At 39.5% G+C, this 23265-nt stretch overlaps 2 protein-coding genes across 4 annotated transcripts in view; one reads left to right on the top strand and one right to left on the bottom strand.

The window, feature by feature from the left end:
• Pacrg (parkin coregulated) overlaps positions 1-17705 on the bottom strand; it is a 446844-nt gene extending 429139 nt beyond the window's left edge. Inside the window, exon 1 of the mRNA XM_075959305.1 lies at positions 17273-17705. Within this exon, the coding sequence (XP_075815420.1) occupies positions 17273-17428 (156 nt within the window). The 5' untranslated portion in view covers positions 17429-17705. The remainder of the gene's footprint in view (positions 1-17272) is intronic.
• A 98-nt stretch (positions 17706-17803) lies between these two features.
• Positions 17804-23265, top strand: part of Prkn (parkin RBR E3 ubiquitin protein ligase) — a 1218641-nt gene continuing 1213179 nt past the window's right edge. The window contains exon 1 of one of the 3 annotated variants that reach the window (XM_075950830.1): positions 17804-18002. In XM_075950830.1, coding sequence (XP_075806945.1) covers positions 17996-18002 — 7 coding nt within the window. In that variant the 5' untranslated portion in view covers positions 17804-17995. The remainder of the gene's footprint in view (positions 18003-23265) is intronic. The other 2 variants (XR_012908104.1, XM_075950826.1) reach the window with 2 other exon arrangements.

Genomic DNA, 23265 nt, shown 5'->3' with positions numbered 1-23265 from the left:
GGGACAGACAAACTAATTACATATGTGAAACAAGTGTATTAAAATATTTAAGATTAAATACAGCTGAGCCTGGGCATGGTGCTGCCTGTCTGTAATCTGGAGCTCACAGATAGGTCACCAGAGGCATGTTGGTGTGTGATGGCCAGTGTATTCACAAGGCTGGTACTGAGTTATGCCTCTGATAAACTCCCAGAGTCTTTGGGTTTTCCTGTCTGTAATCTGGAGCTCACAGATAGGTCCCCAGAGGCATGTTGGTGTGTGATGAGCAGTGTGTTCACAAGGCTGGTACTGAGTTATGCCTCTGATAAACTCCCAGAGTCTTTGGGTTTTCCTTTAACACTATTGATGTGATTTAATTGTATCACATTTTGTGTTAGTTGCAGATCACTGAAGTCAGCATTCTTCATAAATACAGTGGCCACCTATCAAGTAGGTGAGTCATTTTTACCTATAACAAATTCATCTATAGCCTATCTGTTTCTTTCCTATAAGCAATGACTATGAATGAAATGTGGAATGGATATAGGTTGACAGCAATGGTTGAATTATTTTATAAGTCATATCAGCAGTCAGTGACTATGCTAATGAGACTCTTCCGAACCTATGGTGCTGTGTAGACTGAAAGGGAAACTCAAAGCTTTCACCATTTATACACCATACTTTATCTAGGAGAGCTAGTACTTGATAAACTTCTAAATTGTTTTCATATTTACCCCTTATATTGACAGACAATAACTTTGTGAATGCCAATCATTGTGGATGCAGACAGCACCTAGTGAAAACATCAGCAATGGGATTTATCACCTATTTATGTAATTTCAATGGGAAATAAAGCAGGAACAGGGAGGGCACCCATCATTCTTTAACATTAGTGATATTTATCTTACACAACTATTCCTGCTCTAATGTCTCACAGCATGTGAAATCTTAAACTCTGCTAACCTCAAATAATTTTTGCTTTTAAGAATGTGCCATTTCATTCAACTTTGAGATAAGGTTACAATTTCATTACGCAAAACAACTTTTTAAAACATATAAAGCCCAGGACATAGATGTTTTGGTTAAGGATTTACTGTTTGTCTCAGAGACTATTTATTCATTCATAGTTACTTTAGAACACACAGCTTGTGAAATATAGTTCTTAGTGGGTTTTCTGCTGAGTAAAAACCGCAGAAGGAAGGTAGTTAGCCATGATCTATCATATATTTATCATTTTATTTGGCATTTATTGTATAATCATATTTTTCTAATATTACTTTGTCTAACCTATGTTATGTCAATGACTTTAATGTTTTAGCTTAGAAACATAATTCTAAGATACAAATTGTTTTCATAACATAAAGATTATATTCTTTGCAATATAATCAACTCACATATTTTTTTCTAAAATGACAGTAACTTTGGTAAATGAAAAAAAAATGCATGGATACAGACATCTTAAATTTCTGTTTAGCCTGGGGTTCTCCCATACATATATGGAAAAATTGAAAACAATCTTTCACTGAATATACTTTATACTACACTGACTGAATTACCACACACAGGCTTTAGAAGTTCTACTGCCAGTGAGGTGGTGGCGGCACACACCTTTAATCCCAGCACTTGGGAGGCAGAGGCAGGTGGACCTTTGTGAGTTCAAGGACAGCCTGGTCTACAGAGCAATTTTCAGGATAGCCAGGGTTACACAGAAAAAGCTGTCTTAAAAAGACAAAACCAAACAAAATAAAAAATAAACACATAAAAATTAAGTCCTACTTTCTGAACTCCAATTCTAGATGTGGTTGTTTCCCTTTCCAGGTCCTTCAAGCTCAGGTTGGCCAAGAGATGGCCATGACAAGCTTCTTACCATCACATTCTCACCCACAGTCAAGTGAAGATGTTCCCTGGGCATTATGAGGAAAATACGTGTTTACATTAATGTCTGTTGACTGGGTCCACTCTCAGCCTTGGTTAGAGAAGCTTAGTTTGCAGTGGACAGCAGGAAATGCAGGCTCACAGCTGCTGGAAGTGCTGAGGATACGTGGTGTCCTTGCTCAGTCCCGAGTGGCACATCTGTACCCACCCCACCTCACGACCTTCTGCCACAACAGACAGCTGGGAGAGACCCAAGGGAAATTAGAGGGTGAACAAGCATACTCCACTGTGTATATGCATAAAATGATAAAGAAGAGAGTTTCAAAAGAAAACAATATATTGAACATACAAATATATCTTTTCCAGAGAAAGAAATAACCGAACTATTGGAGACAAAAATCTTAAATATGAGTTTCTCAGGGAAAAAAAAACTTAGTAAAGATTGCCACCTTTAAGATTATGTCACTTTCAGAACTAAATGACAATTTGACAGGCCCTGGGACAGGGATAAGGGAGGCAGAAGAAAACCATTTGATGCTTTCTGTTTTCTGATGTTTATTTGTAAGCTGTCTGCTGTGAATTTTCTACTCACTAATCAATTATCACAGAGCCGCAAACACATAATGGTAAGATCTGGTATTGACATGAAGTTGTGTTTAAACATCTTTGAAGCAGTTTGAATAATCTCTGAAAAATACATTTTATATAGCCAAATATGTCAACAGAAAAGAAATAGGAGGTTACACTAAAATTTTTATGGCTACTTCAAATCTGCTCAAGAGCTCCCCACTTCTTACACAGTTTAAATTATTAAGTGATGTGCAGTGAAATTCCTGAAAGTCTGCCACATCTGTTCCGAATACTCTGCGGGGAGATGGACAGGTGATCTTCTGACTGTGGAGAGATGGAAGGTTGCAGATCGCCACAGTTGTCTCGAGCTGCCCTTACTCCCTTCACTAGCACCTGTCACGTGATCTAGAATCCGGTAAAGACTGGGGAATATTTCAACTTGGCAGAGTACTTACTTCACCACTAGCAGTTCCACCAGAGGGCCCACCAAGGCACACAGTAACGCCCTGATTTACAGCTTCCTGTGTTCATGACTACAAAGCTGTTATATAACTGCATCTAGGGTGGAATGTGTCATTTAGGGCGTCTGTGTTCCTAGGGAGAATCACTCATGTTCAGCTCAGATAGAATCATCTCTTGCTCTCTTTTAAGTAAGAGCTGTGTTTCCTCCTGACAATAGCAACACCATTTTAGAGAAATGTCCTTTATAGCTAACACTGGCCAGTCACATTAAACGTCCAGAATAATAGACACAGTGTCCATTTTCAATTTTCCATGGAAGATTTCTAGAGATGGCTACTAATTTAAAGCAAAACTTCCATGAATTGCAAACAGGATCATCAGAAACCAAATTTATAAGCATTAAGCAACATATGTATTTTTAAAATCTTTATTAAAAGAACTATGATAGCTCATGAAATAAGAGCAGGGGTTTGCCCTGAAGTGTGTTAAACTCACCCTGCACAGCAAAAATAGTCAACTGCCTACAGAACAGAAAAGGTTCTGCAAAATATGTATTCGATAGGAATTAATGTGTATAACTTATAAAAAGCTCAAAAATTAAACAAATTTCAAGGAATCTTATCAAGAAGAAGGGAATTGAACTGAGAAGATTTTAAAAATAAGAAATACACATATTTAAAAATGAAAACTATGTGAGTTTCCAACCCATCAAGCTAAGAACAGATAACACAAAATCAATAAATGCTGGGCAAGATGGCAAGGGCCTTACCATTGGCAATGAAAGTGTAAGTCAGTCTATCCACTATGGCAAAGTATGGGATGTGCTCAAGAACCTAAAACTGAACTCTCTTATGTGGCAGCTACGGTAGTTCTGGGTGTTCACTCAACTGACCGAGGTCAGCTTCCTGCAGAGCAGGGCTTCTGAAACTGTTCCCAGTTATGACCCATTTTCACCTTAAGATTTTTATATGAACCCCAGAATTCAGGCACACAAAATAGTATGTAAATTAAAAAGTATTTCAAAATAATGCATTCATATACATATAATTTCATCATTAACTAAAGACAAACTAAATCTGCATACAAAAGAGACCATATGCTTGATTATTTTCATATAAAGAATTAATTCTTGGCTAAATTTCTGATGCTGCAGATGAAGATATATTCAGCATTGTTCAGAACTGGTTAGTATTTTGATTTTCATTGTGGATAGAAACATAGTAGAAAATGACAAAAGACAGATTATATAGAAGGAGACTGATCATTTTATGTTCGCCCAGACCCAAATAATTACATAGAAACTATACTAGCTACAATACTGCTTGGTTAATGACTCAGGCGTATTTTTAGCTAACTCTTAAATCTTGAATTAACCCATTTCTATTAATCTGTTTATCACTACACAGCTGTGGCCTACTGGTAAAGGTTCTAGGAGTCTTTATCCTTCGGCAGCTATACGGCATCTCTCTGAATCTGCCTACTCTCTCTATGTCTGTTTGCTTTTCCAGCCTGTCTTTAATCTGTTCAGCCATTGGCCCAAACAGCTTTATTCATCACCCAATAAAAGCAACACATATACAGAAGGGCATCTACAAGGCTGTTGTGGAACTTTTTTGTGCGTCAACAAGATTAGGATATTTCAGAAACCTCTGGAAACTCTCTCTTAATCCTAAGCCAAAATTCATTTATTCTGTGAAATTAAAAAAATCAAATCAAATAACAAATTAAAAAATCCTAAATGTATTAATTTGGCACTTAATAGTATAAGAGATGATGTTAGGAAAATACTAAGTCTTTTTGTCCCCTCATATTTAGCCCATTATGTTTCTGTAAGAGCTAGAAAACTTTGTATGTAGGTAAAAACACTGCAAGTTATAATATACAATAGTTCTGATCGCAAGTGTTTCAGGCAGCATCTATCAGTCTTACATAGCATGCCTCCAAACACAGTGCAAAGTACACCTTGTCGAGTGCGCAGAGTCCAGGCTGCAGGGATGTTGTGGGATGCAACACAGGATAGCACTGCCAGAAACACCTCAGTTCTACAACACATTCAGTTTTGAATTATTTTATGGTTATTTTGTGTTTAGAAACTTTTAACTGTTGCCTACGTTTTCATGATACTCATATGCAGTCAGCCATATCACACTGCTTGGTGTCCCTACCCACAGTCTAAGATGCTGTGCTAGAGAGATCCTGTAAATATGCACTTGTCACAGTACAAAGGTCACAGTATGCAATCACCCACAGACATAGAGAAGTGTGTGTGTGTGTGTGTGTGTGTGAGAGAGAGAGAGAGAGAGAGAGAGAGAGAGAGAGAGAGAGAGAGAGAGAAAGAGAGAGAGTTTTATTAGCTACAAGGAAAAATTATGTTAGTTGCCGAAAAATAAAGGATCATGTACATGTAGTCACTTCCACACAGATAAGTATGGCTGTATTCCATTATTGTGAAATCTAGGAGGTAAAAGAAAACCAAGGACATGAAGATGTGGTTGGGAAAGGAAGGAGGACTAAGAGGTAATAAGAGAGTAACAGAGGAGGTAACTATGGCCAAAGTACATTGTATGCAGGCATAGCAGTGTTACAGTGTATCTTTTTGCTTTGTCAGATTATTCTGTACTAGCAAAAATTATAATCTGCTGTGGGACAATAGTCTTGTACTTTGTAAAGGTTTGTCTCTTTTATGGTTTTAATAAACGCTGGATTCCAGTAGCCAGGCAGGAAGTATAGGCAGAACAACGAGAACAGGAGAATTCTGGGAAGAGGAAAGGCTGAGTCTGAAGTCCTGACCCAGCCACAGAGGACACAAGATAAGAATGCCTTACTGATAAAAGGTACCAAGCCACGTGGCTAACATAGATGAGACTAATGGGCTAATTTAAGATGTAAGAGTTAATAAGAAGCCTGAGATAATAGGCCAACCAGTTTATAACAAATGTAGACTTCTGTGTGTTTCTTTGGGACTGAGCAACTGGGGGATCAGGCAGGACAGAAACCTCAGTCAACAATAATCAAAACAACAGTATAAAGCTCCAACCAACAGGGCAACAATTCCTCATAAATACAACTATAAGACTGGAAAACAAAAACATAATCATGACCATTTAAAAAGCAAGAATGTAATTTCTATTAAAACATTAACAAGAACATGAAATAAAACAATCACAACCTTAAAAAATTAATAATAGAAACAATGGAAATCAAATGAGAAGAAATTATACTGAAATAGAAACAATAAATCTGCAGCTTTGTAGAATACTTGTCGTAGTATATGAGGCTGGGTTTATATTTGTGTTTATTATTTTTAAATTTTTATTGTTTATTTGGCTTTTTGTTGCTTGCCTGTTCATGAAAGAGAGAGAGTAAAAAGAGAGAAAGAGAAAGAGAGAGAGAGGAGGGGAGAGGGTGTGGAGGTAGGGAGGATCTGGGAAATGTTGGGGGAGGGTAAACTGTGATCAGAATCTATCGGATGGTAAAAATATTTTTAATACAAAAAAGTAAATATTCTCTCCAAGATTAACTATCATCACTTAATTAAATCAAACCAATTTTATTGTCCTTTAGTAAACAGGTGTGTATGATCTTCATTTTTTTTTCAGTAAAATTATATTGTTTAATTAGAGAAGTTTACCTAGAGTTAGCTGTAAAGCTGTTGTATGTAGTAAATAAAGCTTGAAGGTCAAAAAAGAGAAGCCCTAAAAAAATCTATGCAGCTGTGTAGCCAGAGAACTTAATAATTGTAATGAAATGAGCTAAAATGTCTCAAATAATAAATTCCTGACCTTTAGAATTGGAGTCCTGGAGAAAACATAGGGTTTTATCCTTTGAAAAATGGAAGAAGGTGGTGTTATAATGAGGTACAATGATGCTTGCCTCACTCAGGTCCTTTCTAGAGTGAGTGCAGTAGGGACCAGGGAGAAGCCTCCAAGAAAAACAGGTGCCTTCTCTATCACTGCCCATCACTCTTGTTGGAGTTTCTGTCCTACCTGGTTCCCACAGTCATTAAGTCCCAAAGAAATCACATAGAGGTCTACATTAGTTATAAACTGATTGGTCCGTTAGCTTAGGCTTCATATTAACTCTTATAATTTATATTAACCCATTATTCTTGCCTATGCTAGCCACATGGCTCACTCGGTACCTTTTTCGGCACAGCAGTCACATGTTGCTTGTTCTGTGGCCAGGTCATGACTGCAGAGGAATGGGCTTCCTTCTTCCCAGAATTCTCCTTTTCTCCTTAACCCATCGCTACTTCCTGTCTGGCCATCAGCATTTATTTAAAATATAATTGACAAACTACAGACCATTGTCCCACACCACTTTCCCCTCATTTTTTTTTAATAAAACAAGAACTCTGAATCTAATATCCTTTGTTAAGCTTTTCTCCTAACCATTAGCTATAACAACTTATAACCAACATTCTAAACAAAGGAAAATATCCATAGTCCATTTTTTGGGGATATGGGCATAATTCTCCAGGCTACTTTCTGCTGGTTGAGGGTGTTGATAATCTTATGGAGACCTAAAGAAAATTTATAATTATGTTCAAGTCCTGACTGGAGTATCATGTGAGTCTTGATCATCTCAGGCAGCAGTCTTGAATCTGCTCTGGATGTAGAACTCAGACATCTGGGCCATCTGTTCTTACCAGAAATTTCTCAGGTGGTCTTCCTTGATCAAATCTGATTTTTCTTAACTCAAAATGAATCCACAGCCTCTCATTTCCTGTGGAAACAAAAGCAAATCCTCTTCTCCAAAGTAACATACCTTTTGACTTCAATTTTGAAGTCAAGGAATGTTCAAAATACCTATCTTAGATTAATTCAGCAGCATTTATAAACAAATATCTTTTAGCAGCTATTGCTCCTTCCTCAGCATTCAAACAATTCAAAGAGAATGCAATAACATACAGTATCCAGACTTTCTTTGTATTTTTTAATTTTATGTGGCTTTATTTTTCAATTTTATGTGGCTTTATTTTTAACTACTATTTCTTTTGTTTTTAATTTTTGGCTTTTTGAGACAGGGTTTCTTTATGTATCTTTGTCCTGGAACTTACTTTGTAGACCAAGCTATCCTTGAACTCACAGAGATCCACCTGCCTCTGCCTCTCAAATGCTGGGATTAAAGGTGTGTACCACAATACCTTGAACTCACAGAGGTCTGTGCCCACAGAGAGAAGACTGCTGAACTTGCCTAAGGTGAGATGGTCCTTTGGGATTCCTTCTTCATGAAAGAGTTTGTGAGACATTCTGCAGGACACAGATGACAGTGACTGATCTGTCTTTGAAATTTCCTGCTTCATGGCAAAATCTGCTGGATACCATGGGCCTGTAGGCTGAAGATGGATGCCCCAAAGGTACAGAAGAACTTTGGGTGACTGTCAATTCTAGAATTTTGGAAGGTGCTTATAATATACTTCCTGTTTTACTTAGGTAATAGTATATCCTTCTGGAGCCTTTGATGGAGTTGAAGAATAGATAGTTATAGTTTTTCTTAGTTATGATAAAAGATAAAGTAAATATAAATATTGTAACTTTAATTCTTGCTTGATAACTGTTTTATTATATGTAAATTTACTATGTTAAAGTTAAAGCCTTTTTTTGTTTAAACAGAAAAGGGGAAATGGTGTAGGAGCTCCTTCTATTTGTGTGTTGCTTTCATTGGTTAGTGGATAAAGAAACTGCCTTGGCCTGGTTTATGGGTGGAACTTAGGTAGGTAGAAAAAATAGAACTGAATGTTGGGAGGAAGAAGGGCAGAGTCAGAGAAGCCATGGATCCTCTGCCTGAGATGGATGCTGGTTAGAATCTCTAGTAAGCCACTGCTACATGACGATACACAGTTAATGGAGATGGGTTAAATTAATATGTAAGAGTTAGTCAATAAGAAGTTAGAGCCAAGCAGTGTTTTAATTAATTCAGTTTCTGTGTGATTATTTCGGGTGTAAGCTAGCTGGGCAGCTGGGATGACAAGCGGCCCTCTCCCTTGCAACAGGTCACCCTGCATCATGCTGGGTTCCAGCTGGGTTAATATGCTTTTCATCCAGTTGCTGTTATTTTGTAGCAGAAAAAATAAATGAATGGAGGACTTTCATGTTAGTTTCCTTTTATGCTATTAACTTTCCCCTTATGATAGGGTATGGTTCAAGAGGCATCACAGAACCTGCACTTTAAACAAAAAGTTCAGGAGTGGGAGAGATGGCTCCATGGTTAAGAATGCTGGCACTGGCTGCTTTTGCAGAAGACCCGTGTTTGATTCCTAGCACCCACATGGTTGGTCATACCATCTGTAGCTCTAATGCTACAGGTGATCTGGTGTTCTTTCCCAGACTCTGAGTACACTAGGCAAGCACACATTTCAAAACACCCATTTACATAAACAACCTTAATGAAACAACAAAACATAGAATCCAGTTGACAAAGAAAGCTAAAGAATAATTTCTAAATTTCAGCTATCTATCTATCTATCTATCTATCTATCTATCTATCTATCTATCTATCTATCTATCTATCATATCAATTATCTAGTTGTCCAGTTCATGAATTCATGAGTGTTTGTGTGTATATATATATATATATATGTATATATATATATAGTTGTCCAGTTCATGAATTCATGAGTGTTTGTATATATATAATATATATATACATATACATACATATGTATTTCTTATGCATACTTGAGAATATATACAAAATATAGACTCTAAGCACACTATGGTACTAGATAGATAGAATACAAATGAAGCCATGGGTGTCTTAGTAAGAAAGATCTTATTTATTTTTATTTAAAAGAATATATAATACTAAATGCAGTGGTATATGTCTTTAATGTCAGTACTTGGAATGCAGAGAAAGATGGATCTCTGTGAGTTGGAGGTCAGTCTGGACTATGTAGCAAATTTTAGGCCAGCCAAGACTACATAGTGAGACTGTGCCTTAAAAAGAATATAAAATAAGATGATTATATTTTAGTTATAGAAGCCATATACATCACCTAATTCACCATATTGTTTGTGCATATATAGGAATACATACATACACAAACATATAATTAAATTGACAAGATTATGGCTAAGGTGGAAATAAGGAAAATCAATGGAAGTACTTTACATAAAAGAAGTGACTTTTGACCACAAATGTAAGAATATTTGTTACGAAAATATCTTCGTACTGATGGGAAACCACAGCCTTAGCTGTCCCAGCTTTTTCCTAGTGTGTATGATGAATGGCTTTCAGAACTGCTGAGATTCTGAGTGCCAACACTAAGAAGACAAGAAGTAGGAGCAGATGACAGGGTAAAAAAAGAGTCAAAATTTCCTAGGTGAGCTACTTGCAACAATCTTAAATTGGAAACCACAAATCCTCAGCCAGAAGGGAATGGTTAAACAAATAGTACATCCATCTGCAAAAATACTACTTAGGACTAGACATGTAGCATTTGTGTGCTACCTTCATTTAAAATACCCTGACCAAAGGGTTTGCTTTAGGTCACAAGTCCAGGTTATGGTCCATCATTTCGGGGAAATCAAGGCAGGAAGTTAATCAACTCGTCACCATTTCTACAGTCAAGAGTAGATGGAAATCCATGCCCCATGCTGCTTGTCCCCTGCTGGCCACTTGTACCAAATCTTCCTTCACTCTTCTCCTAGCCAAGGCCTGGCCTAGAAAATGGTGTCCCCACAGCTGGGGTGGATCTTCCCATTGTAATTATCAATCAACATAATCCTTCATAGACATGTGCACAGTCAACTTAATGTAGCTTCTCACTGAGACTCTTGCCAGGTGATTCCTGGTTACGTTAAACCGGCATTTAAAGTTAATCAAAACAATTAATTTAAAATTATAACTGTATGCAACAGTGGTATTAAATCACAAAACCATAATTTTGATGGAAGTAACAGATACAAAAAATTTCATAGTTTATGCAAGTACAAAACTCCCCTGTGCCTGGGTGACTAGAGAGGAACAGATAGGGAGTTTGAGGTGTTGGTACTTATCTTTAATATTTTTGCTCATTCTTTGAGAATTTCCTACATGCATATAATATACTTTGATCATATTTGCACATAACCCACACCTCTCCCTAAATCCTCTTAGATCCCCTACCCACCTCCAAACTTCTTCTACCTCCATGTTCACTAAAATTTTGTTTTGTAATATGTATTTTAAAAACATTATAACCCAGAGTCCAATTTGTGTTACCTATGTTGATATGGCTGATCTGGGAGCTGGGGAGTCAGTGTACTGGTTTATTATTCACCAGTGATTCACTTAGGGCATACATATTTTCTACACAGTTGATATCTGCAAAAATATTCTCAGGAGAAGACTAGGCTATAGAGACAAAAACAATATAGAAATCTACATTCTTTTCTCATCACTTAATACATATCTCATAAAATAGTCTGAGACTAATTTGTTTTATAGAGAATATAGTCTGTCCTGTTTTTCTCACAGGATAGGTTAGAAGATTCAATAAATGTAAGATGACTTATGGTGTATTAAAACATTGATATGTAATAACAACAAAGTATTAGGCACACACTTGAATTTATATACTCACAGCATTGACAGATCATTTAAAGTAATTGGGAATCATAAATTAAATAACCAAACATTTTTTATATAACATGTAGTTTATCTATATCAAGGATAAAGTACAATTCTGGCCCTTTAGGAAATAAACACAGAATTTTTACCTTTAGAAACAAAAATGATTTAAGATAAAAAAAACCCTTTAAATTGAACATTAAGATTACAAAAGGTCTCAAGATACAAAGACTAAAATATTATCCATAATCTTAAGAGAAAGCTTTCCTAGGTCAAATCATTCTTAGGCTTGGTAGTTTACAATACAACTTTTGTAATAAGCCAATAAAATATTTCACAGGACATCTATATGGTATTCATGGTTTCAATACCCATATAATTTTATTGTTATTTTCTTTGAAAATTCTAACTTAGTGATGATTAATTAGTTATAGAATTAAATATTAAATATCTCATTTGACCAAAAAAAAAAACGAAAAAAGAAAGCAGAAAATAAAGCCTTTATTATGGGGCACAAACTTTTCCTTGGCTGGAGATGGAGCAGTGAACAAAACAATGAAATCCCCAAACCTCCAAGATTGAGTTTCTAACAGAGAACACCCACGTCAAGCTACACTGATATCACTGCAGACAGGACTTCGAGGCAGGGCAGGGTTGGAGGCCATGACCAAGAGCCTGAGATTTTAAGTGGTCAGAGAACAGCTTACTACAAAGTAAAATTTCAACAAAAAATGAAGGGAGCAACAGAAGGTGGTCTGTACACTGCAGGTAGAAGGAGCTAGAAGGAAAGAGTCATCAAGGCAGACCCGCCAATAGTGAGTCAGGACCAGCAAGAAAGCCATGATGAAGGCGCTAGGAAGGAAGGAAGATGGTGAGGATGGGGATATGTGTGTAAGGATCTATGTGCTAGGAAGTAAGGGAGATCGTGAGGATGGAGATGACATGTATGTAACATCTATGTATATGTGTACATGAATGAATACATGAAAAGCAGCAGTAGCTACCTCCGGAAGGGCCTCACGGGAGGGAGGAACTTTTGCTTTTGTCCTTTAGTGCAGCGAGGGCCTGAGAATTTGAAATAAGGACCACCATGATTTGGCAGCTTTTTTGTCTGTTTGTTTTTGTTTTTTTTTGAACAATGTTTCTCTGTGTTTCCCTAGCTATCTTGGAACTCATTCTGTAGACCAGGATGGTCTCAAACTCACAGAGATTTGCCTGCTGTTGCCTCCTGAGTGCTGGGATTAAAGGTGTGCACCACTACTGTGTTTTAATGTGAACTTTTCAGCTCCTAAGTCGTCTATTTAAGGGGCATCAATGATTTTTTGAGATATGAAAGGGGGAAACATACTCAGGAATACAGGATTGGTAAATCCAGTTGCAGAGTCCTTGGAAAGCTGGATACCATTCACAGGCTGCTTCAAGCCACCTGCCTCTGCCTTTGCCACCCAAGAGAGTGCGACCACCACACCCTCCTCCCTTACTAGAGGTCACATAGGCAGACAAAAGCACTGCCTCTATTGGGCCACCTAGCTCATGTTTATGGGTGGAGCGAATACCCACTACACTTCCCCTTTTTGTCTGAATATGTAATGTTCTAAACCCAATACAAAACTATACACAATAAGAATGATTATCAAGTGTTGTCCAGGAGAAAGAAAGGAGTAATAACATAAACAAAAACGGAACTACAACCAAAAGGAACAACATCAAGTAAGGAACACATTCTAAATGTACAGATCATAGGTGAGTGGCAAATTACAGAGATTCCTCCAATAGCTGTAGTATCCTGGAGAATCTGGATCTAGTATGAATCTAGTAAGAACCTGATATGAGAGGATAGTAACTGTGACTATCTAGTCTTCAACCCATCAAAGACCTCAGGAAGAAAATAACATTACCTGATCAAACAGAAAGTTCATGCAAACAAGTTTCCAAAAATACAAGGAGAGAGAGAGAGAGAGAGAGAGAGAGAGAGAGAGAGAGAGCGAGCGAGCGCTGGCTGCTTGGACAGTCACCCAATGTTTTTTTGTAATGTTGGGGCACCCACCTTTGGCTACGGGCTTAGAATTTGTGTCAGACCATTTTCAGAAGCAGGAAAGTTTGAAAGACTGTCCTGCCCTGTCAGCAAGGTGCAGCAGTCACTTTTCCTTGTGTCCTGTTGTCCAGAATAAGCAGCAGAAGTCTTGACTATTGACCTCAGTGGTGACACCGAGTTCCTGTCTAAACACCCAATTACAGAAGTGGGCCTTGAGAGAGTCAGAAAGGAATTTATTAGTTTGACCGCATAGGTGGCAAGAAGCACCACATCCATTGGGCCAGATAGCTCAAGGTCATGGGCAGAGCGAATACCCACTACACATAAGTCAAAAGCATAAGGAATTATTCAGTTTCTTGGGTTCCAGTTAGTTTAAGTAGATGAGAATGAGAGGGGGTTATAAATTGAAAATACAGAATTGAATTAGATTATAGAGGCTGCTGGGCTAGTCAGTGCATAGAATCATAGTGCTGAGAATGGAACATGCACACCAATCCTCCGCCAGAGCTCAGGGGACAATGAGGAAAGGGGTCAGAAAGAATGCACGAGCCAGAGAATGTGGAGCAGCGCTGTCCCCTGGACATGACGTGGTCATTGTACTTATGAAGTCACAGGGCATCACCTAATCAAGATCAAGCCGGTTGACATTCCAATAAGGACGAGAAAGGGTCTCTTGAGGTTCCACCCCACCGGCTGGAAGCTGGGAGGTGGGGAGGAGACATTTTTTTTCCAGGTCCGTGACAGCTGGTAAATTGGTCGTGCTTAGGTGGATGGTAACACATGCACACATATGCAGACAGCACTAACTGGACTCTTTTGATAGAAACAAAAGAGGACAGGAGTAGGAGGAGCAAGCACTAGGGACTCATGGAGAGAGGGAGGGAGAATTTGGGTGAATGTGATCAAGACACATTGTATACATGTATGAAATTGCCAAAGAATAAAAAAAAATTTTTTAAAAGGAGATGATTGCTGAAAGTATGTATGCCTTATAGAATTTCTTTTTTTTCCCCTTCAGTTTATTGTTTTGAAACTGGATTGCTCCCAAATCTTGACATTGTGTCATCAGAACTTTGTTCTGGAAAGCTTAGTCTATATGTATTGATAATTGATTGGTAGAAGTTTGGGAGACATTATATACCTGCGAGATTTTGGGGGATGAGCGCCCCCCCATCAGCTAACTGTCCCCTGCATCCACCATCATTAATACCTCCAGTCGATGAAATGAAGATTTGCACCCCTAGCCACAGAAGCTTAGTTGTTTGTGCTGTGACTGAGCGGGCTTATGTTTGAGCTTCTCTTCACTCTAAAGCACCCACCTTTGCATTGGTAGTCTGTGACTTCTAATTATTCCCAGCCTCCCATCTCCCCTCACTACAATAATAAAACACTGTGAGGCTGAGACAGCCAAAGAGCTACCATTTGGAACATACCACGTGCCAGTCCGTCTTCCAACTAGCTGTGGCTTTAAGACTTGGCTCTAGTAATGGACTTACACAGAAGTGACAGGGGCTGCTTCTGGGACATACCATCATGAAGTTGCTTCTTCTTCACTGCTGGCTGTGTCATTTTGCAGGTTACTGACTTTTTTCTCATTGTGTCTAAAGCATATATTGAAGATTGTGTCCTTTTGGAATTCTATAGCTTTCTTAGTCTGTTTTCTGATGGGCTTGGAATGGGGGCCTACAGGTAACATCATCCAGCCTTGGATCCATATTGCAGTGTGTATGTGCACACACACACATGCACACACACACACATGCTTGTTCCTTTCTTGTTTGCTTAAGACAGGGTCTCCATATATATTGTAGATTTCCTTTTAACTTCCTGTGTAGCTGAGGCCATCTATCCTTGCGGGTTGACCCTCCTAGATCTGCATGAGGTTGTGTCGCTCTTCATTATTCCTGCCCTAACATGCTTTTTGATAAGGTGTATAAGTGCATAAAGGGTCCAGTTTTAGCTGACTTGAGGGAATAATACAGGCTAAGCGGTTTTTGGTCATGGGCTCCATTATCTTTTCTAAGAAGGACAATAAACAACAAATCTTCAAATTTTGTATCTCCTTCCATCTTTTAATGGAAAATGATGCATTGATATGAACTTGAGTGTTATTCTTTGAGTGAAGACTTTTGAGATTGCTTATTTTCATAGAGACCAAAACAGAAATTCATGCAACCAAAAGAACCACAAACTGCTTAAGACCACTTGCCACTGGGATTTTAAGAAATCATTTTTACAAATAATCAATGTCACCAGACACCATTATCTCATAAATAATTTCTACAGTTCTTAGGGCAAATTCTGTGTGTTTTTCTTGGAAGAAAATTGAAACGACATTACCCACTGAACTAGAGGGCTGCGGAGGGAACGGAGGGTGAGTGCAGCATCGGAGAAGGGGTTTTGGTTGCTTTTGGGACATGTGGCTGTAATGAAAAGATGAACGTTGGCATATACGCTCTGAATAGAAGGTCTATTCAGGAGAGAGAGAGAGAGAGAGAGAGAGAGAGAGAGAGAGAGAGAGAGAGAGAGAGAGAGACTTTAACATTACAATGTAACAATATCAACATCATGGAACTCAGAAGTGGTGAACTGTAAATATTGAATATAGAAACAACCTTTTCTGTTTCTTGTAACTCTGGTGTTATTTTTTAGACTGCTTCCAAGAATTTTAACTACTATAAGCCAGCCAACACATACGGCAAAATATAGGAATATGATTTTGTTTAGCAACCCAGGAATCTGAGCTGGAAGTCTATAGGTGGTCTACTTTATTTGTGTCCTCTAAGTATGTGTTTAGAAATAAGGTAGTATTGGGCTTGCAATAAATAAAGAAAGAAATAATGGGACAATGGAAAACACTATTAAGGTAATATATTGAATAATAAGATCCTCTCAGGGTGTAAATTGTACAAATTTGAAAATACTAAATTACATTTATTATTTAACCCCACATTACTAAACAGTGCCTACTCAAGAGACAAACTTGGTTTAGTATACCAAATTAGAGGCTATTTAATAAATAAGAAGATTTCAAAGCAGGATTATGCATATAGCTAAAGTATATGTGTGCCTTTAAATATTTCCCCCATTGGTGTTAAGAATATTTTATTTTTATTACCACAAGTAATAAACATAAAATAGGACTTGTATTGTATAGGGACACTTGAAATAGAGCTCACCTTAAATAAAAATGTATTTAAAAGGACTATCCAGAACCAGTATTCACATAAGTAGCTTTTGAATACTTCAACCTTTTTGTCAAAATGTTACTGAGTAAATTCTAAGCATGCTAAAGTGTTCCAGGTGAAATAAATTACTTTATAGACTACTGAGGAGTCTATGTGTCCCAGCTGTATACCGCTTCATGTTAAAATATTGCAAGTCTATGACTTCTAAGAATTCTCACTCTAGAAGGTCCTTTGCTGAGTGGAGCTAATTTAGGTTGCAATAAGGATAAGGATTTTTCCCCCCCTTCGGGTTAAAAAGCTTACATGTAATTTGGGGTGGTGGTGAAAGCACAAGTCCTCACAAAAGTGCTTATAAACCAGACCTGTACATCACCTGTCCCCAAAGCTTTCTAACCACCTGGCCTGTCTGCACACTTATGGGCAGGGTGGGCTACCGACTGAGTCTGCACACTTATGGGCATGGTGGGCTACCGACTGAGTCATTGCCAGTTCTGGCAAACAGAACTCTCTGGGGACCTGGGCTTGGAATCCATCTTAGGGTCAGCCATCCTCTACAACCTCGTGTCCCCTGTTTCGGAGCAAGTGCGTTCGATTGAGGAAGATCACTTACGACTGAGTTTTTCATCATGGCTTTGACTGTGAAGCCCTCAGAAACCAGGGAATGAGGCTGATGCACCGGGAGCGGCTGTTGTGGCAGCAGTTTGGTCCTCTTCGGCATCTTGTCTGGGCATTTGTTTAAGGTCAGGGTCTCTTTTTCTGCCACCATCTTCCTAGAAATCGTCTTGGTCTTATCAAAAGTGTGGTAGAAAAATCAGGGGGTTTTACAGATGTGAGCAGGAGGTCGGGGGAAAAATGTAAAAAGGCGCGTTACTGGTAGAAATTCAACCCCTCGTGGTGTCCAGGGTGATACAGATGTTTGGCAGCTCCAAGGTGAAGGGAGTTTAGGGGAGGGGAGGGGCGGGAAGAGGGCTGGGACCCGAGGCTTGAGTCGCAACAAGCTTCCAAAGGTGAGCCTCCTGGTTGCTAAGCGACTCGTCAACACTACGGCCCGATAGTCCCGCCCCTTCGTGACGCACGTTTCCTGGGTCTTAATCCGGAAAGGGCGATCGGCGGTGACTGTCGCAGCCAGAGGAGATTCTTACGCGTTAAAACTACAACTCCCAGCAGGCTTCGCGCATCTGGGCGGATGCGCACGCGCACTGGGCCTGCTGGCCGCGCGGGGAGGGCCAACCTGGATGACTAAACCCGAGAGAAACGCTGGTGGGCGGCTTGGGCGGGTGTCGGTGCCCGCGTAGGCCCTGCTTGCCCCGCAGCCACCACCCGCCCGGTGACCATGATAGGTACGTGTGTGCCTGCCAGGTACAACCTCTCTGCGCCGCCCCGCGCCCGTGCGTGGCGCCACGTCACACCCCACGGGTCCGAGCGCGAGCCGCGGGGGCTGGCCCGAGCCACCTGTCGGTGACACACGGGGCGAAGGCGTGTGCGCCGCGCTCCGCCCGCCCGGTGGGCGTCCTCGGCCCCGGGGGCCCGCGAGTGACTGGGTGCGGGGTGTCCCACCCCGCCCTTGCCCGGGGCAGGCATCCCCGCGGGCGGACACCCGGCTGCACCGCGGCGCCCTCCCACGGCGGGGCTCGTCCCGCATGGTCAGCAGCCTGGCGCTCTGCCACCCCTGAGCTAAGAGCAGCCTAGGTCTGCACCTGTCAGGGACTGTCATGCTGTCCTTCACCTCAGGGCGGGTTCAGGCCCTCTAGGACTTTTAAGAAGCCCTCAGGAAGCCTTCTACTGGTGGAAATAATGGGCTTCAAAGAGATGGCACCTTGCACCTTCAGTTCTGTCTTTTTAAAAAATGTCTCCCTCGAAGATCTGAGGCGAAAGAGTAGTGGAGAGTAAGTGTTAGCCAAGGTGGCGGACAGGGTGCAGTCTGATGAGTGCAGCTTTGGAAGTGGCCACTAGGGTCGCCGTAAGCACCGTCAAGTAGGAAGGTTTGAAAGGTCCTCTCAGAGATGTCAAAGTCCCAGTCACTTCGGGTTCTCCCCCAAAATGAGTAGGAATGCGCAGTGGTGCTGAGCGAATATTCCTGTTTGACGGTTTCCTCGCTGTAGACGCCTGCCAATGGTGTCTTGACTCTGGTGATTTTGCTTGTGGTCTATGCCTGAGAAGTATCACTCCAAGCACGTTTGAAGTGGCTATATCCGAGGTGTGTCCAGAAGACAGATGAGAGGTGGCTTTATGAAATAAATGCTTTACATGGTGCGAGTAGCCAAGTCTGCTTTTACCTAAGAAAGTAAGGTTAGAGTGCGCACGCAGCCTTCCTTTACCCCTCGCTGGGGGAATCATGCCACGTCACTAACCTCCTCACTGAAGCAGAGGTACAAGCGACAGATGGCCAGCTTCTCTCACCTTGGTAGGGAGGTGTGTATTTTTTCTGAACCAATTGGAAACTTGTTAATTTTATAGAAAAGGTACATTTCTATGAATCATAGACGTCTTTCAGGTGACGTCTCCTTAAGAGCTGGTTTGTAAACACAAACCTGAACTGGGTCAGTGAACCAAGCGGGAGAGATTAGAAAAATTATGGGAGATTTTACAAGAAAGAAACATTTCATATTTTGAAGAGAATTGCACACGTTTAGTTTCTTCCAACTCAATCTAGTTTATGAATGATTTTTGAGGCGCATATGCCCTATAAAGCTATATAAAGACAGGAAATTAAGAACTAGAAATAGTTATTTGTATAAAGAATCTAATAAATTATATTAACTTTTAGGATGAAACAGATTTGGGCAGTTTTATTAAGATTTATCTGGAACTCTCTTAATAAGAAGTGTGATATCTTGGTGTCACAACTAAATCCATTGCTGACAGAAACAAGTGAGATACAAGGTGAATTTAAGCCCTGTTCCTTCACTTTCACTAATGACTGTTGTATGGTGAACAAGTGTGCATTTTCACACAAATGGTTAAATCGCTGTCTCCCATCCCAGGAAAAGGAACTTGAACTTGTATATCTAAAAAACTGCATAGAAATGTTAAATTATTTAGTTCACCTAGTTTTATTTCCTAGTTCTATTGGTGGCCATTTTTAAGGAGCTTCTGACTTGCCAGTTCTGATTTGGGTGTGTTGATAACAGTCAGAACAGGCGAGAGTGAATCAATTCTAAGGAAGGCCTGGGTCTTTTGCACTTTTGTGAGTCATCCTTGAGCCAGGAAGTGAAGGCAGTCTCTGTCCAGAGTTCTGTTGCAGGTCAAAGGACACGTAGATATCTCTAGAAACTGAATAATGTTTTACACTGCTCAGCACTACAGAGCTGGTGTTGTTTATCCCTATACTCTCCCACCTTGCTGTATCCTCCTAGTGCAGGCAATACACCCCCTCTTTCATTGAAGTCCTTGATTTCCTGCGAGAAAAATCCTATGGACTGGTTTCCCGGCCAGATATGAGGAAAGGGGACAAATATTTCAGTACCCATAAAACAATTTTCTTTTTATTGTTTCAAAATAGAGGGTTCCTTCTTGTCCTGGGGATGGCTTTAAAGGTACTTCCATTTCCCTCTTGGGTTATGATTGATGTGTTAAATGTCTTGACCCAGACAAACTTAAACCATAATTTAATTGAAGTCAATGAAAAAGTTTGCCTTTGTGAGGTATGGAAAAAGGATTCAAGATAATGAAAAGCTTCAGAAAACTTAACTGAGAAAAATGTAATTCTGAGCACCTCTTCAAATTTTTTTTTATCTTTTAAAATATGAGCACTTCTTTGTGTTTAAAATTGAATTTTAGTGGTGACAATTGTGAATTGTTCTAAATGTCCTATACATTTAGGCCTTCGATAACATCAGCTATTAAAGGACATGGGTTCTCACACAATTAAGATAGGAAGTTCTTAAATGAAAGCTCGGTGTTACCCAGGGTTTTTGAGATAGAAATGTAGCTCAGTGATGTGGCCTAGGATTCATTAGACCTGGGTACCATTCAAAGGTCTTTTTTTTTAATTGATTAAAATATTATTTTCTCTATCTTGTGGAAAATCTCTTAGCAAATTTAACTGCATATAAAGATCACACTTGTTACTGTCTATTCTCCAGTTTTATGATGTTAGCTATGAAAGTGTTCTCTCTTCTGCGTGCCTGCCGTCCATGTTGTCGGTGGCCCTGTCTTGTTTATAGATAAAGGGTAAACGTTTTACTTCGAAATGGGTTGTAGGAAAAGTACTTCATTTTATAATGATTTAATTTTACAAAAGCAGATTCCAGCATTGAGCATGGATTCCATGTCTGATACTGTGAGTCGGTGTCAACGATACAAGAACATGTTTTGTCATTGTAAATATTCTGTCTATATTGACTGTTGGCCCAGTGTCTGGCTTTGTTTTAAAACTTTCCCGCAAGGATTTTCAGTCTCGGACTCTGTCGTTGTAGGAGAATGTACTGTGCATTTGCCTGTCCTTTAATAACGCTGGATGAAAGCAGCTCCTCATCTAAGACTTTGTCACGAGGGGCCTGGTGCCACCGCGTCACAAAGTGGGCTCTATGGAACTTTTGGAGAGAAGAGTTTGTATAATTTTATTCAGTCCTCTTTTGGGTCCAAAGCCTCTGAAAGAACCTTATGTCCTTTACAAATGTTGGTCCTATTTCTAAAGGCTTTTCTGAAGTCTGCATTTTTTTTTAAATTCAAAGCTCTATGGCTCGAAAATGATACAGTAGAAGGACTTGGTATTAATATATGCAAATCTACCCCACCTCTAAAGCTTCTTTGAACCCCCCCCACCCCCCCCACACACACAAAAGGAAAAAGAAAAAGAAAGAAAAAGTTCTCCTTATTTCAAAATGCTTAATATTCATGAACCAGGTTCAATGCAAAATACTTTATTCTGTTAGCTTTCAGTTCTTTGATCAATGAGAATTGTTTCTTACCTGCTGTTTCTTCAGCCTTTAGTGGTAGCCCAGTGCTTTTTCAATGTTTCTGTTTTAATTTGCATTTAATGAGCTCATTTTAAATGTTTCTTTGTAGTACTCTGAATGGTTTCCTCCTCACATTTATAATATTAAAGACTGAGACTTACGTGACAGCTAGCTGATTTGTATTGCAGCCCCCAAACATGGTTTATTTACTTCATCACATAGAGGAGGGCTGTGGTTACAAGGGGTGCCTTTAGCAGTCCTGTCTCCCCTAGGACTGCGTTTCCTCATCACCTACTCCTCTCTCACTAAATAGCATGTTTTCTTTCTCGAATTAATAGATATTTCAATTAACAGTAATCATTCCAGTATCAATTCTTTATAAGGACTATGTTAAGTGATGCTGCCCAGGAATGTTCCGTGTGTGTGTGTTTGTATGTGTGCATTTGTTCTGTAAGGGAAGGAAACAGAAATAGGAATCCATTTATCCCTATGAGTTGTGATTTACTTGGCCTGATAAGAAGTGTGGTACAGACTTTACTCTGTCCATTATAGAAGCAGAGTGTGATGTTTGTATTCATACTATTACATGGGAATTGTGTTCTGCTGTGTGCTCAATTTAGATATAATCTTTATATATGATACAAACAGAGAGTAATAAGATGAAGGTCTAATATCAGACAATACCCACTCTTGTTCATTTAGGAATCGATGAGCTGCCCAATGGGTAGGCAAAGGAATTTCTCCTTTTATTTTGATGCCATCCCCGCCATAATTTCTTCGTTTGTCTTTTTTTCTCTTTAATGTGTTGTGGATAGTATCAACCATATCAACTTCATGAATACTTTCTGCCATAGTGAAATTCTATAAAAGATCTGTATGCTTGTCTTTATATGCCTGTGGTTTATGGGCGTTCTTTGTGAAGGTTACTGTAACTGTGATAAAACATCACGATCAAAGCAACTTGAAGAGGAAAGGATTCATTTGGCTTACACTTCCTCAGCACTGTTTAACCTTGAAGGACGTCATGACAGGAACCTGGAGGCAGGAGCTGATACAGAGGCCATGAAGGGGTGCTGCTTACCGGCTTGCTTTCTATGGCTTGCTCAGTCTATTTGCTTACAGAACCCTGAACCACTAGACCAGGGATGGCAGCACCCACAATGGGCTGGCTGGGCCCTTCCCTATAGACCACTAATTAGGAAAATGCCCTGCTTCTTGTCTACAGCCTGATCTTTTGGAGGCATTTTCTTAATTGATGTTCCCTCCTCTCAGATGTCTTTAGCTTGTGTCAAGTTGACACAAAACTAGCAAGCGCAGACATTGCACCATGAATTCTGTTTCGTTTAGATGTGGAAGGAACAATTCTGAATTTTTTTTTCTGGGAATTTAACTTTCCGGGACCTTTCCTATTGGAGCAAGTCATTGTCGTAATTACTTGATTATACATTTATTAGGAATAATTTTAGCTTCTTAGTTTAAACATTTTATAACCAATAGGGTGCGTGTTATGGAAGTCAGATTAGTCAGCACTAATCTGAGATGTGAGATATTAGAGGAGGTATGACTTCCTTGTCTTTGAGAAATGATAGGGTGATAAACACTAGTGATTCAAGATTGATAACTGTTACGGCGTAAACGAACGGCGAACAGAATTAGCCAGGCATGCTCAATATAATATATTCAGCTTTAATAAGGGAGAACT

This window comes from Microtus pennsylvanicus, chromosome 1 (assembly GCF_037038515.1).
Source record: "Microtus pennsylvanicus isolate mMicPen1 chromosome 1, mMicPen1.hap1, whole genome shotgun sequence".
In the NCBI taxonomy this organism is placed as follows: Eukaryota; Metazoa; Chordata; class Mammalia; order Rodentia; family Cricetidae; genus Microtus; species Microtus pennsylvanicus.
Note: the sequence above shows the minus strand (reverse complement) of the source record. Positions and strands in the feature narration are given on the sequence as shown.